This window comes from Atta colombica, unplaced genomic scaffold (assembly GCF_001594045.1).
Source record: "Atta colombica isolate Treedump-2 unplaced genomic scaffold, Acol1.0 scaffold121, whole genome shotgun sequence".
NCBI lineage: Eukaryota > Metazoa > Arthropoda > Insecta > Hymenoptera > Formicidae > Atta > Atta colombica.
In genome coordinates this window covers 132,813-150,028 of record NW_017259208.1, presented here as the reverse complement: position 1 = coordinate 150,028, position 17,216 = coordinate 132,813, and the positions used below count along the sequence as shown (strand labels likewise).

The 17,216-nt window shown below is 28.5% G+C and overlaps 2 protein-coding genes across 6 annotated transcripts in view; one reads left to right on the top strand and one right to left on the bottom strand.

The window, feature by feature from the left end:
* Positions 1–3,262: 3,262 nt before the first annotated feature.
* Positions 3,263–14,380, bottom strand: LOC108694677 (cytochrome b5 reductase 4). 2 transcript variants are annotated; one of them, XM_018204306.1, is made up of 11 exons: positions 14,122–14,380; positions 10,731–11,082; positions 7,913–8,083; positions 6,455–6,555; positions 6,211–6,358; positions 5,483–5,739; positions 5,176–5,398; positions 4,543–4,837; positions 4,253–4,339; positions 3,605–3,763; positions 3,263–3,434 (listed from the first exon to the last, which is right to left on the bottom strand). In XM_018204306.1, the coding sequence occupies exons 2-11, from the start codon at positions 10,975–10,977 to the stop codon at positions 3,380–3,382; spliced, it is 1,743 nt and encodes a 580-aa protein (XP_018059795.1). In that variant the 5' UTR covers positions 10,978–11,082; positions 14,122–14,380; the 3' UTR covers positions 3,263–3,379. The 2 variants fall into 2 exon arrangements, with proteins under 2 accessions (XP_018059795.1, XP_018059796.1); XM_018204307.1 differs by lacking the exons at positions 10,731–11,082; positions 14,122–14,380 and adding an exon at positions 8,564–8,755.
* The window catches only part of LOC108694678 (fatty-acid amide hydrolase 2), a 13,980-nt gene continuing 9,849 nt past the window's right edge, over positions 13,086–17,216 (top strand). For 3 of the 4 annotated variants that reach the window (XM_018204308.1, XM_018204309.1, XM_018204311.1), the window contains exon 1: positions 15,607–15,872. The gene's annotated coding sequence lies outside the window, so the exon portion shown is untranslated. Of the gene's footprint in view, positions 13,110–15,606; positions 15,873–17,216 lie in introns of those variants that run through there. The other variant, XM_018204312.1, reaches the window with a different exon arrangement.

Sequence of the window (17,216 nt, the reverse complement as noted above, 5' to 3'; positions counted from 1 at the left end):
ATATATATATTTTATATATAGTCGGAATAAACGCGTCTTTTACATTTCATTGTCTCAATTTTTGCCTTTCAAGTCAATATTTATAGTCGATTCTCTTATATTTTATAATACCATCTTAATTACCGTCTTAAAGATATCATAAATCAATCGCAGAGCAGTATTAACACGTTGAGAAAAAAAATTGTTCATTTAATTAGATTAATTTAGTTCTTTATTTTTTTTACAATATAAAAATGTATTTAAGTCATATGAAGCACAGTATATTTAAATACATATATATACATCTACATTCTCCAACAAAAGAAATAAAAACAATTAAATTAATTTAGTCAAATAAACAATTTTTTCTCAGTGTATCTTAAGATGATCTTAAACTCAGAATCGACTGTGTAAAAAAAGCTTTGTTTACACTTCAGTCATTTTTCTTTTCGATTTATGCCCGTTTTTACATACAATACAGACCTACTTTACACTTAATTTAATTTACTTTTTATCTTTTTCTAGTAAAAATTGGAAAAAAATAAACAGTAAGTTAAATCAACATAAATCATTTCTTACATTAAAGTCAATTTATAGTCTTTGTATATAGAAATGAACATTAAATCCACTTCCATCAATGTAAGATTAATTTTAATCTTATATAAACTAATTCGGTCTTAACTTCTTAATTGATTTATTTTTTTTAATTAAGATTTTAAAAAAGATAAACAGTAAGTTAGATTAGAATTAAAGTTATAATTTCACATTAATTGATGGAATCGAGACTTACGCTCCGATTTTTATTTTCGCTAAGAATGATCTTGGGAGCGAAAACGCTATACCACAATTTTATAATTTTTAACGACAATGTTTATATATCATTATACTGTCGTTGCGCAATTTTTTCATCATATATAATATCTGCAGCGGCAGTACAATGATATCGATATCATTAAGAATTACAGACTCGAGTCTCTGGGACTTATGCAGGGTCTACAATAGAAGTTATAACGGTCGTAGAGTCTTAAGTCGTAAAAAATAAATCACAGTTGAATATGAAAAGAATAATCGACTATGATTAATCAATTTTCTATGACAAGATCCTACGACCGCTACGACTTTTATTGTAGGCCCCGCATTATTCTCGAAAAATATCATATACGAAAATACTAGGCAAATCTATAATACATGTAACGAAAAACTATAGATATATGTTACGTTGTATTAAGTGTAGTAAAAAGAAATCCATTATTTTTCCATTCAATTTCATGCAAAAATAATGGATTTCTTTTTCCTACACCTAATATAAATAGATTCTCTTAGTTTTTCATGCATGCGATATTTTTCAAGAATCAGACCTCTTTTCGCGTGATTTCGCGCGGTCAGCTTGAGAAGAGATCGAAGTTGCGTGGTCGAACGATCGATCGATTCAACAATGACACGTCGCCCGTGACATAATTTACTTTATGCCAACGATGATGGCCAAGAGACAATTCATTCTACTGTCTCCCCGCACAATTTCGCTATGTCATACCGCGAAGAGAAACTTACCGCGATCAATAGACACTTCTGTATACAGCGCCGGAAAATTAAGCCGGCCGCAAAGTTTTGCATTATGGAAAGTTCCCTTATCGGTTGAACGGTCGACGGGGCCCTTTTGTGAAAACTCACCGACACTCGCTGAGGAAAAGGGGAAAGGGTGGCGGAACGTTATTACGCTCTCTCGCCTTCTTCTCTGGGTTGCCTAGATAAATGTACCGATGTACATTATTGGGGGTGGTGGAGCGTCTTGAAGAGATTGAAGGTGAGAATTTACATCCTTCCCGCTATCTACGGTGCACTCGAGAGATTCACCTGGCAGTTTTTCAGCCTAAGAAATTTAACAGAGGCAAGCGCATCGATATATCTTCTCGATTTTCTTGGCGCTCTCGAATGCGTTTCGAGAGGAAGAAAAAAATAAAAAATTTAGTCGCGTTGCAAAGTTTTTCAACTGTGCAAAGATAAAAGCATTTATATCAAGAATAAAAAAATACATGTTACGTTTTCTTCCATATGCGAAATAAAAATAAAAACGATATCACAGAGCAAATTGAATTTCTTAAAAACTTAAATTATCATTTATTGATAAATAGCATCGATAGCATGAGTAATCTAATCATAAAATTATTTAACTCATTATTAATTTAAAAATTAAGAAATCAAAATTAACTATAATTAATTTCTATGAAAAAAATTTGATTTCAAATTTTTTTCATTATATAATAATACAGTTTAAAAATGATGGGGCATCATTGTATCTCAATAAAAGATATAATATGCTTAAACAGTTTTCAATCATTTTTTTATGTATTTATATTTTTAATTATCGGCATATATATTTATGTGTAAATATACAACATTTTACGTCATTTTTCCTCAAAGAACAATTATTTAATCTTAATTTATTTACATAAAATAAGGCTAACAACACGTATTAAAAATATATATTTAATTTAATAAACAAATTTAAAATTAATTAAAAATATCATTGATCCTAGACAAGAAATATGCATTCTATAGTCATAATCAAAATAATATCTACTCATTTTTATCAAGCATTTATTTAATTATGTATTTACTATGCACTCTTAAAAAATTCTCAAAAAAAGTATATTATCCATGATTATATAACTTAATTATACATCTAATAAACTATATAAAATTGGAAATACATAGAATAGTTTTACTATTATATCGTAGTCTGCATGAAAAGACAGTTTTTTAATTAACATTTCTTCTATAAAACAAAGCATGTATGAATATTTTCAATAGAATATTTTCAATATATTTGTTTTCAATAGAATGTTTTCAATAGAACTGTATAGAACAGATTTTTCATATATTGTGAGGCATATGTCATTTTCCCATCTAAATGCACAATACAGGTTTGCCTCTATTTTCGGGTTGCCATATTACCTGATTTTGCAAAAGTACATGTACATATCTACTTTATGGACAGTATTACAATTTATCGCAGCTAGAATGCATCGTTATGGGCGGAAATGGGAGTAAAAGTGCTTAAAAATTTTCATAATTCCAGAAAAATACGCTTTGATAGACATCAATGACAGTTTACAGCTATCACAGAACATCTGTACTAATAGATGTTTTCCAGCAAGAAACACAGATAACACAGTGTAACACAGTGAATCATTGTATCTTCGACGTTTGCCAATTATAAATAAATATGAAACGCGCACGATCACTGTTACATTGTTTCTCTTTTGCTGAAAAGCACCAAATATTTAACTAAACGTGGTTGACAGGTACGAGTTTCATCTTATTAGGCTCTCTAGAAAGACTTTCTAAAAGGAAAGGAAACATATACAATATATGGCACGTATACTTTCAGAACAGACGATTAATCGTCGAAATTATACATTTGATGAGATTTCCAACCAAGTATTTGAATACACCTAAAATAAGATGACATTTTATGAATATTTAAGACAGCAAGGTATTGAAAATGATAAATCAGAACGGCTATACAATTTTTGTATAATAAAATTATATAAATTATATTTGCCATACTTATTAAATTATAAAAAATATAAAATATGTTTAATAGTTAAAAAATGCTACGTACTTTTTCGCAGATAGCATAAATCCTTTTGGTCCACACGTAAATATGCATCCTTCTGGTGAACACTCGCCAATCAATTCTTTCAATAATTTATCGGATACTGTACCGCATCTACCTTCCCATTTATCTCCTGCATGTGAAAGGATGTGTGTAACTTTGAACCTAATATGAGACATTAATAATCTTCAGTTCGATAAAATCTATTTTTATTTTTAAAGTAACTGACGTACGTATCTCATATCGATGGATTTATGATGGATATAATTTTTTACATATGATATACATCATATATATATTATATATATTATACAATAGCGCGGGAACTACCGTGTTTCCTGATACCGTCCTTTAGCGTTTTAATCATTTCTTTATGCTTATATAAATTTGTATAATGATTAAATTAAATTTTAATTTTAATAAGGAGAAATTATGTTTATACGTAATCATTATACAAATTTATATATATGTTACGAGCAAAATCCGCTTTGTCGACATGAGGCAGTGTCGACATTGTTCGGGCAATGCTGACATTGTACAGCAAGCAACTCGACATTACCCGCTTGCGGACTTTACTAGTAATACATGAAGAAATAAAGACTAAAATGCCAGAAGCCATAAAGAATCTTTATATTTCCACACGTATGTACTTACTTCTTTTCTGCAGATACTCTGTCAAGTTGCGTCACATAAAACATATTGTCTTCATCTTTATTAAAATTTAGAAGATTGATTAATTTTCTGAAAAAGATTTCAAATTAATTAAAAATAAAAAAAATGTAATATATTAATCTAACTAATCTAATGTAATATATTAATCTATGCTATTGTTAGCATAATTTTTTAGCAACATTTTTTTACTATTTTTATTTCGTATTACTTTATTCTTCCAAAAATAAAATATAGTTTAGAGAAAGTCTCAAACGGAATATACTAATACTTACACACTGCGCCTCGCTAAAGCTCGCTGAATTATTCCTAACATCGCGGTTAAACCCGTTCCACCTGCCAGCATGTGAATAACAGGATACCGATCGAAAGATTCGGTTACAAAGGCACCTAAACCATTGCTCATTATAAGGGTTTGGCCAGGTTGTAATTTGGTGATGGACGGACTAAGTGCACCATTTGGATATCGCTTTATCATCAAGCAAATGCAATCAGGCTTGTAATTTGGTGCCATATCTTCGGGATGAAGGCACGGTGGGACAGGCGTATATGACCTTGATATTTCCATTCCTGCGATAAAAATATTATATCAGTATTTTTAATAATGTACATTTTTATAAATATACGATATAAATATGTTATATAGATTAGATTCGTTTTATACGTATTCGTTTTATAATTTTCTATTGAAAATGTTTATACATATTCTGTTACCAAAAAAAAAAATGTTGATTTGAAAAACTGTTTTTTCAGACTACTATATAACAGTAAATTAGTAAAGCTATTCTCTATAAATTAAAACATTCCATTTATTGCTAAAATGTTTATTTCAATAATAAAAAGTAAATAAATACTTAATTGATAAAAATAAATATTTTTTGAAAGCAGATATTTATGTTATCACTTACCCATTATGTTCATTTTGACTTCTATGTGTCTCCCAACGGGAATTACTTCTAGAAAATTTTTCGCACGTAAAACTAACAAATGAACTAGTTTGCAAAGAGGTGTATTACTGAGTACTTCATACTCTTTGTACGTGCGTTTATTTGTAAATGATTCTTGCGATAATGTATGATTTCCCTGAGATTTCCAAATATTTTTAAGCTTTTTTGTAAACGTAAAGTCTACCTGCAACATATATGTTTTTTGAATTTACGAAATATAATTTACGCTCTAGAAAATAAATATAAATAAACTGATTCAATAATTTACCTGCATTGTCTCGAAATCTCTTTTATATGTTGGCGGCCATTCCACATCTGCGATTAATTCGATCTCATGGATGATAATGTGCTTTTCAAAAATTAGCCTGAAAATGATTTTCAAATCACTCAATCTTTGTAATCGATAATATATATCTGGATAGTCGCGTACACCTTGATAAAAGAGTGTAATAGAATTAGATGTTTGTCGCCAATCCATATTCACATTAGGCAAATTCGATAAGTTTTCGTCAACTGCCTTTTGTACTGAAACAATAAAAGTTTGCTTTGATTGTTGTTCTACATCTTATAAATGATTGGATAAAGTTCGACATTTGTCGATTAATCACAACTATTTGTATCTATCATTCTAATTGTAAATTATTAATATAACAAATATGTAGTATATTTGTTAGATTAATTATAGTAATTTCAATAGGCTTTGCAAACAGAAAAATTTCTCGATACTTAAATAAATAAAATAGTAAAAAATATTTTATAAATATTCGTAAAAATTGTCATATTTCATAAAATAATAAAATTTAGACATTATTCATCAATTTACAGAAAAGTATCTCGTTTATGCTTGCAAATAATATAAACTTTGTTAGACATAAACTTCTAATAATGAACCAATACTATCTATGCTTTATTAATTCAGTAATGCTTTATTAATTCAGTTTTTCTAAATATAGATGACCTAGACACAATACGGCAATTGTTACAATAAATATTCACCAGTAGAACGTATGTTTCGACCCAATGTCAAAGAATTGTTCGACTTTTCCGTTACTAAGGAAGTGCTTGACGCGGAGGAAATCCCACGACTTAATCTGCCTACGATGCATTTTTGTAAAATACTCTGATAATTCACCCAAGAGTGCACCTGGAATTAACGATCTACGGGTACATAAAAATAATTACCACTTAGCGAGACGATATAACAATATAAAATGTGAGATTGTAAAAAGAAGAATCTTACGTTGTCGAATAATTTCGTGGCATCTTTGCCGACACCTCTCATCAATTCGTCAACTCCTCCTGGATGAAAATCCATATAACGTGTAACATTGAATACCACTCCTTCAATTAAAATCAAATTTGTTAGAATTAAAGCTAAACGATATTAAATTTGTCGATATAAGCCAATAAATAACAAAAAATAAATTACAGTAGCAAAATTTCTAATCATTATTGAATACTTAATCCTAATTAGTATTTCACTCCGAAATTTTCTTAATTAGTATTTGCGAGTCTAATGTACTTTAAATCAATGTATTTTTGCTTAAAATTAACAAAATTAAATGATTTTTTTTCATTGTGAAGATAAAAATCCGAAAAATAAGATTATGGCCGGTATTTATAGTCAGATCTTATATTCAATCTTATCTTATATTCAACTCTTATAACAACACCGTTAAGTACAATTTTAAGAAATCACGAATCAATCAGAGAGCCGTATTAGTATCTTAAAACATTATTTAAAATAGTCTTGAAATAAGAATGGACTATGAGTGCTATCCTATGTATTTAAAATTATGTAAGGCTGTGAAAGATATTTTTTATCTATTTTTCACAACATAGCTGAAAAAATATCTGATTGGATCCGAAATATTAGGATTAAATAGATCTGAATAAGTTATTTAATATTCCGGATTATTTTACGTATAGAAGTATTTTATAAAAATAATGCTATATAACAAATGAGCGACATAAGGACTGTCCAAGAAAAAACCTTCCCACACAAAAACTCACATATCCTCCAAACCATTTAAAAAAAAAAACAATTTTTTAATTTAGTAGGCTTTGCAATGAATGTAAGAAACGATTGAAACAATTAATTTCGTAATCGCTTTGTTCTCAAAATTCTCAGTTGCAAAATGGCAAGTGAAATAGAAACACGTAAATTCATAATCAAAATTTTTCAAGAACACCCGGAGTGGAGTTTCATCAAAATCGCGCGGGAGGCGGCAGTTTGCAAGAAAACGGCATTAGGTCATTAGGCGTTTCAAGGAAGACTTGACTATCAACCGTAAAGAAGGATCTGGAAGGAAAAAGGGTTTTCAAAGTCCAAAAACAACAAAGAAAGAGAGCTTCCGAGGAAGTGACCAAGACCATATATCACAAAAAGTGATGGAAGTGGTGAAATATGATGGAGGAGATTCCAGAAAAAATTAAAAATTTTTGTCAAAAGTAGTTTTTAAGAATTTTTTTAAAATATAGTTTTAATTGTAATTAAAAGAATTTAATTAATTAAAAGAAAACGTTATTTTTCTAAAATGGGTTTGCTTTTGAAAATCGGTCAAGTGGTTTGGAGGATATGTGAGTTTTTGTGTGAGAAGGTTTTTTCTTGGAATCCTTATTACTAATAGTACATTAAATATTTCAAGTTGTTACTGATAGTAAAAAGTTTTCTTTTTCAGGCATAAAATAAACAAACCTCGGATTGCAATCCAAGCGTCAGTTTGCTTATTATGATTAGCAAGCTCGGATAAGGTTACGACTTGTGGTACACCACCGACTCCAGTTAAATCGACTCCTGAATTACCCAAACGGATCCAATCCATCAAACTATGCCCCGGTGCTAAGGCCGTCTTATTTTGTGGGTTTCCTGTAAAAAAGGAAGCAAAAAATAGAAATTCATTATAAACATTTTATTACATTTTTTCTATATTGCATAAAATACTTACAAATACATAAATGAAACAATATACTCGTAGCCTTAAATTATTAGATTATTATATAAATAATTTGTCATATAATTCAATTTTATTATTTAATTTATAATTAATTTTCAATTATAATGCATTTACTACTTCAATTATACTTCACAAATTCTTAATTAACATTTTTCAATCTGAATATTAATATTTTTTTTCATATTTTTGAGAATGAAAACAAAATTATTTGAAAGCATTTTCAACGTTTAAAACTTTTTGTTCCTTCAATTGAAGTCGTTCGATCTACACCTTACAAATTAGTGGTCGAGAACATAAGGATGCAATTTATCTATAATGAATATACACGAGCATAGATACATGTAAACGCAATGGAGAAAATAGATTAATTGGCAATTACACTAATTACTAACCGTCCTGGATCTGCAGACCGAGGCTCTGCGGAGATCCATTACCATCCACGGCGGAAACCAAAGAAGCACCGCAGCATCGTGGCATTTTTTCATCGAGACAACAGGGATCGCGGAGACAATATCATTTTTGCAGTCGCTTCGTGCAAAACGCGATAAAAGTTCTCACAATATGTCAATTTGCATAGTTTACCTTGATAATAACATGGAATTCAATTTTTTCTTAACGCGTTTAAAATGAAGAGATAAACAAGATGAAGGAATAAATGAAGTACGCGACGTAAACGAGGACATCGGTTTTACAAAGAAATGTATTATTAGTATCGAATGTTAGAAATGTAATAATGTCACAGGTGATATCAATAACATAATATGTACGATAATATGTACGATATGTGATATAATATAGAAAAAATGTATACTAATGTATACATATTGAACAAATTTATATATCAACGGTTACTACCATTAAAACTAATGAAAACCAATCAAGGTACATGTAATTGCAAATAACTAGCAAATTCATGAGACGGAAGTACCGTGTAAATTTAACTTTGAACAGATTTCACAGGATCAATGTAGATATTGTTCGTCACTGGCTGACAAATTTTAATCCAATATTCAATATGCTGATAATCCAACATCTATTTGATATACATTTATGTATGCTTTTTACTTTAATTTAATTAATTCATAGCAATGTATGTTGCTATACTTAATTTAAAAAATGTTCTGCCCTTTTTTCTTTTCTGTTTAATTAAACTTATATATATTTAATTAAACTTATATATATAAAAAAATATTTCACATTTATCGATTTGTTTTAATTATATATCTTTAAATTTAATTTTTCATTAGCTAAATTACAATTAAAAGCATTTAATGTATGATATCATTGTACAATAAAAAAAGTTTTATATGTATCTAAAATAAATTTCATAGAATTGATTAGCAAATTTTAATTATAAATTTAATTTAGCACAAGCAAAACATTTAAAAAAATAAAAAAGTTGAAGTTGAAGAGATTCTTATCAAACTCTTACAATCATTCCAAAAAATTAGTCCAAACGTTTGTCAAAAAATTCATAAAAGAAATAATAATCTTTAGAAAATATCTTGTGCAAATTAGAGAGATATTTATGTTAACATAGTTCGAGAACTAGAATTTTAATAAAGATACAAGTATAAAGATGCAAGTATAATCTTCTTTCAGTTAAACCTTCTTCATCTAGATAAGTTAAACATCTCCGACTCAGGATAGCGTGCTTGACTCAGGTCACCATCGATTCGTTGTACTAATAATAAAGATACAAGGAAAATGCTTAATTATTTAAGGTCCGTGTGTAATGATATAATGTGCGACTAACAGTATACTCAAATCGTTCGCTTAATACGAGATGTATCCGAAAAAGAATGACAAGGTCATCTACATTATCAAGAAACAATGTTCACTACGATGATTCTAAAACTGAGATGGAAACGCGATGCAAATCGCGGATCTCATCAGTGACGAGAAACTAGATTCCGGTGATCTCGTGGTGAAGGACCGGAGAGTACTGCGCTGAAACACGCGGCCGAATATAACCCTGAGACAGGTAGATCAATATAGTAGCGATGGTCGACGCTCAGCTCAACACGCAGGATCTCTCGCCAGTCGGAGCGCGCTTCTCCGTGTATCAAGATCTTCTCAATGACAGAGTTAGTAACACGAAAAACTAGCTATTACTTAATCGATTAAATAAAGTGTGTTATTCAATTAAAATAATAAGACTATCTCGGATGAAGTGATATAAAAATGAAGAAAAACGGAAATTATATCAGTTTTACAGAATTATTTTTGTATGACACAAAATTTTAGGTATTTCTAGAATTTTATATATATTTTATAGATATTTTTTTATTTATAAATGTTTTATTGATATTTATATTTATAATATTATTTTGATATTTCAAGAATTTTATATCTATCAAAAATTATAAAAAAATATCACAATCATTTAAAATATCGCATTTTCTATTTTTCTAACACATTCTCTATTTTTTATGTCTCTTTCGTACAATTTTCTTTGATTCATGAAATGTAACATAATTTATTACACATAGCTTATAACATCATGGCTATTATTTCTGATTACTTTGATTGAGAGAAAGAAGAATCAAATGTTCTTACCAGTAGCAGATCCAGACGATGGCATTGTCTTGGTTTTTGCTTTCATTTGCTCGCTTTGAATAGACTTAACGACATCAGTAGGTAACGTTAAAGTACTCCTGGCCAATAGATTCGTAGGTGAAAACGTTTTCACGTCCACTTTCTTTATTTTGTCCTGTACATCATCGATATCATAATGACATTTTTCTTTTTCATTCTCATCTCTCGATTGGGTCTCTGAAGAATCGTTCTTCTTCATTGATTCCATTAGTTTCTTTTTAAATATGAAAAGTCCAAGAAAGTAAAAGCGTTATGTTTCGTCATGTACATCTCGATAAAGACTCCATGATTTATCTTGTTGAACTCTGTCACACTTGATTAAAGCAAAACATTATTTTGACATTTTGAAATTTAATAGCTCATTGATGAAAATTTAATAACTCTTTAAAACGTTATCATAATAAATTACTTTAATGCATAAAATTACAATTGCAACTATATAAGTATTATATGAATTATGTTAAAATCAACAGCATTTATGCCGCGATTTAAAAGTATTAAAATTTTTAACAAAGAAAATGGAAATGATTTAAAATGATCTAAGCTGCTTCTAAATGCTGCTTCTTAATTTTATAAACTAAATATGTAACTATGATATATCAAGATGCAAAATTAAAATTTTGTTTAAAATCTTGAAAATTAAGACAAGTAAAAATTATATAGTAAATAATTCTTTATATTCGAAAAATTCATTTAGAAATTTTAGAGCATAAAATAATGTAAGATGTCAAGTATAAATATAAAGTATAGAAAATAATTCTATTAATCATATTTTTAAATATTGTAAAAAATTTCGAGATCAAATTTTTTCAAGAGAAAAAGTAATTAAACACAAGATATTAGACAGATTGCACATTATTTTAATATTACCCCTTTTTAAATGTTTTATTTCTTTTCATTACAAAGTTATTTTTGCATGTATATTATGTCTTCTAAAATCGAAAATCAAAATAAGCACTGTAAAAACTAGTGCTTTGTGCTGTTATACGCGAGAATTTATCATCATTTATTTGCATTGCATGGTTTACAAATCTAGAAAGCGGGACGCATTAGAATATGTCGTATTATAGTGTACTCGCTCTCAATTACTTTCTCCATATACTTTCACTTTTGTCCCTCAATAAATATATTTGACAGATTTAAACTCAGCTTTATGTGCAGAAACGCACTACGCTAAATTTAGCTAAAAAGTAGGAAAAAGCAAGATCAAAGAATCTTAGTATTTATAAATAAAATTTTTAAAAAATGTCTAACTTTAGTTTTATCTCTTAAAAAATAGACGTGAATGCCAATTAAAAACTATTCTTAGATCCGACATATTTCAACATTGTTTTTATATTCAAAGAGTATCAAGATACAAAAATAATCCGAAAATTGCGTAGCCTCGTCGAAGAAAATATCCAAAGAAATTTTAAAAGTATTATTTTTTATTTTTATTAGTATTATTATTTTAAAATTATTTTACGTTAAAATTATCGTATTTAAAATAGAGTATGTTCTTCATAGAAATCTTTATTATAAATTAAATATATTTTGAACCTCAAAATATTTTTAAAATTCTAATGTTTTCTTCGCTCAAAAAGAGAAATAAATATTGAAACTAAAGCAAAATATACAAAAAATGTGAGATTAATCGAACAGTATGTAATCAATGATTAAATCAGAAAACGTAGATTAAAGGTACTTTAGGATAACGTTTATCTGATAACATAGTTATGTACATAAATAACATTTTCTCGTTAAAAAGTGTAACATCTCGTTTTAATCATGTCTTACTTTTATACTCATGCTTATATATTATTCCAGCTATAAAAAGATAAAAAAATAAAAATATTTTGACAATAAAATAAAGTAAAATAAAACTGCAAGATATAATAAAATTAAAAAAAAACGTAAATTTACATTTTTCAATAATTTATTTTGCCCTGCATAACTGCTTGTAACTTGTAATGAAAAAAGAATTACAAAAAAAAATTTTTTTTAAATATTCCACTATAGTAAAAAATAAATTTAAAAAATATTCCAATATTTTCCATACAGCAAAAACGTAATATCGAATGATATGTATTTAAGAATTTATGTTTAGAACATTTTACGACATAAAATGTTCTATTAAGAACAATAAGACTTTGATTCTATCGTGACTTATCTTGAAAGTCTTACGATGGCATTTTTGCGCATTAACAAATTTGCGCAAAACATTAAATACTCTTTGTCGAGTTAAAAGGCAGATGGTTGCGACGCAACATTCGGTGTTCTACTACTCAGTGAAAAGCGAGTTTTCCTGCAGGCGTCTTCTGGACAATTTAGGTCTTATTGTTGAATGTAACATTAAACGAGGTATCCCTACATCTTATTTATCTAAACGTTTATATTATATACATTTAAAAAAGAAATAACTATATAATTTGAAATAAAAAATTGTTAGATGCATTCGAAGGATATATATATATATATATATATATATATTGATTTTGTTTATCATTTGTTATTTATGAATTTCTCAATACAACAGTCTTATGAGACTTGTGCACTTTGTGTTCATACTCTGACAGGTATTTATTTATTTATTTATTTTTTTATGAGTAGCAATCAAGCAAGTGTTGTTTATACTTGATACTTCAACTAATTGTAAATAATAATTGTTCCATTTTAGGTTCTTTTGCACGAATAATTGCCTTTAAAATAAGGGTTGATAGTATAAAAAATAAGCGTATATAAAAATAGAAAATATCGTTTGTAAAAAGTGACAAGTTTTCAATTTTTTGAAGAAAAAATATTTTATTTTTTTTGTAATACGTATAATCAATAAACAGATAATGCATTGAAAATTTATGTATTTCTTATATAAACAATAATGCACAAAACTCTGATATTTTACGTTATAAAAAAAAGCAAAAAAATAAATTTACATCTTTGAAATAAGAATGTATCTGCGAAATATGTATATAATCTTATTCTCCTATCAATAAGTGATAAATAATTACTACTAATAAATAATTAACTGACAATAAATTATTAATAAACAATTACTAATGATAAATTACTAATAATAAATAGGTTATTGTCCCAAAATTAATATTATTATTAAAAATTCAATTATAAGTTGTACATCTTTATAGCTTAATTTTTAATACACATGTCACAAAATAATATGTATTTTTTTATTATATATATTACATTTAATATTACTAAAATATAATATATATTAAAAATAATATAATGCAATCACAACTCAATATAAATTTTGAACAAATTCAATTTTTTCTGAAAGTGTTTCTTAATTTCCATCGCTAAAATTATAAATGTTGAGGGAATGTTATTTTTGAACGATTACAACATCGAAACTCACCAGAATTTATATTTCAATCCTTGTTCGCGGCATACGTGAAACATGCGAACTCAATCCCAGATTAGGTTATTTATCCAGCAGACCGACAACCTACGCACGCGACAATCGCCAAGAAAATTTGAGGGCGGTAAATGTCTGACATACAGAAACACAAATGTCACGTAATTGCCACGTATTAGGACACACGCGTGCGCTCCGCTGGAAAGGTTAAATGGCCTCGAAAATCGCTTGTGCTCAAGTCCGTGATCGACGCATTTCGGAGGTTAGGTTCTGGATGTGCTCCGTCTAGTTGCTCCGTCTTACGGTCAACTTCAGCAGTGTTGCGGCAAGGCCGTACAATAAAAATAAATGAACTGTCTTATTAATGATATCTTATTAATGATAGATGTTGATTCAATCTTTCATTTTATATTAGCTTTTTCTTTTAAATTTTTTATTAAATTTATCAGTTGATACAAAGATAAGTTCTATAAAATGACTAAATGTAAGTAAAATGTGCGTAAATAAAGTAGTGCGTATTATGAATGTTATTATTAAATTTTAAATATGGAATTCTCCATTTCTTGAACATAAACAATTCTGCGATGCAATAGATATTTTTTATACTCAAATTATTAAAACTATAAAATGAAGCTAATTAAAACAAATTATGAAAAGTAAATTAAATACGTTATATGAAAAAGAAATACATCATTTTTCTTATTTATATTTTATTGAAATATATATTTGTGTTATATAATAATATTAATTACAATTATTATATTACTTTACATATATGTATAATTTTTTGAAATTCGTTGAAAATAAATAGCTTTGTAGAGCAATAGATATATATTTTAAATTAAGCTAAATATAATATACGAACAATAAATTAAATGGATCATACTAAAAAATACATAAATTTTCTTACTTATATTTTTATTGAGACGCACAAACACATAAAATATATTGAAATATATGAACAATATAAATTAAATGCGTCATATAAAAATATATAAATTTTCTTATACATTCATTGAGAGAGAGAGACACACAAAAACATAAAAAACATAAATCTACAAATAATTATTTTTATTTATTTTAAAATCTTTCTCATAAATCAACTTTTATTTATTGTTAATTTAATGATTAAACTCACTAATTACTAAATATACTGTTCGTTGCGAGAGAAATTTCTAATTAAAACATATCTCAAAATTTAATTAAGTTTCTACATTTCCCAATATCAGAAAGTCCCATGAAATCGTCAGGAACCTGAACCATTGAAATTTACTGAAATCACGGACTCTCGAAGGGCATCCTGTACATTCGAATACAAAATCGAGGGTGTGGCAGAATTCAAAACCGCTCCTGAACTTTCCATGATTCACGAAGCCGCTTCATCCCGCGCTCGAGGCCGTTAGATTCGGTTAGATTCGTGACACATCGGAACAGCTCGGGCAGGAGTCGAACCTGACCCGATCTGTGTGAAGTGAGTCGCGCGCGCGGAGCCGACGGAGTACAGTGAACGGCGGTGGTGGGTAATTTGTGTTCGTGTCGGCGCATCGTTTCTGTGCAAAAAGCCAAGTCTACGACAGCACTCGACGCTCGACGCCAGTCATCGCTTGATGTTCGGAAAAATCGGCGATCACGTCTTAAGTCGCAACGATACGGAAAAGAAGAAAGAGACAGACGTCAGGAAATAAAAAGAGTACAATCAGATTCCCGTGATATTGTCAATGAATTCCGGTTTAAATCGTTCGCTCATTCCGGTGAGTATTCTGCGTGATCCACCCTATGGAATTTACGGAAGGAGCAGGGCGAGGGGAGGAACCGGATTGTTCTTTAGTCTTGAACACAATGAAAAGCACACGTAGCAGAAATTTCAACAGATTTCGACTTCTCAGAAATGTACTAGAATGCACGGTTTCTGATAGGTTGAAATCTGTACTCACCGTTTCTATCGCCCGTATTTTTTATAAAAAGATTTTTCCGATGTGCGAGTTGACGCGGCACGCCGGTAATCTCTATTTGCGTAAACGATTAGTGAGCATTTCGCTTCCGTCGACTACTCGTGCAAGGGAGCGGCACGGATAAAAATCGACCGTGGTTTGCAGACGCACGAGATAATAGCCCAAAATACAATTGAAAAGCACAGATAATAGGAACAGAAAATAAGAAGTTTCTATCTATCTGAAATCATATACTAGAATGTTTATTTCTGTAATTTTCACCTTATTTTATGATACACAATCCAAGATGTCTTATGCCCATTTTCATTAATATAAATTAACTTTAATCTCGGTTCAACTTATTCTTTGTTTTTTTCTAGTTTTAAAGATTAGAAAAAGATGAAGAGTAAGTTGAACTGAGATTGAAGTTAATCTACGTTGGTGAAAATGGACATTAAAAACATTTTTGCAAAAGATGTCTTAAACCTTAAATATAATGAAAAGCACAGGAACAGGGAATAATAGATTTCAACTTATCAGAAACCATGTATACTAAAATGCACGGTTTCTGATAGGTTAAAATCTATTATTCCCTGTTCATATTGTTTGTGCTTTTTATTGTTCAAGACTTTCAATTTAAAATACAATTGAAAAGTAATAGGAACAGGGAACAACAGATTTCAATCTATCAGAAATCGTGTACAATGGAATGTACACTTTATAATTTTCACTTCATTTCAAGATATACAATCAACTCCAAAATGTTTTAAAAACATTTTTGCCAAAATTCGTCTCAAGCCTGAAACATAATTGAAAATCATAAACAATAGAAACAGAAAATAAACGGATTTCAATCTATTAAAATATCATTGTGTATATCAGAACACACGATTTCTGATAAATCTGAAAATAGCTATTTCCTGTTCTTATTTCTTTATCTACTTTTTAATTGTATCTTAACTTAAGATAAATATATTGTATGTAAGGCTAATTAATAAACAATTAGTAGATGTGATTCAATTATTGGACGAAATTTGATTCAAATTTTAAATATTAAAAATAAATATTTTAAATTTAATGACATTCACGACTCTAAATAAATTTGTTTATAAAAATATATAATATTATTTAAAATAAAAATAAAAATAAAAATCGGTCATGAAG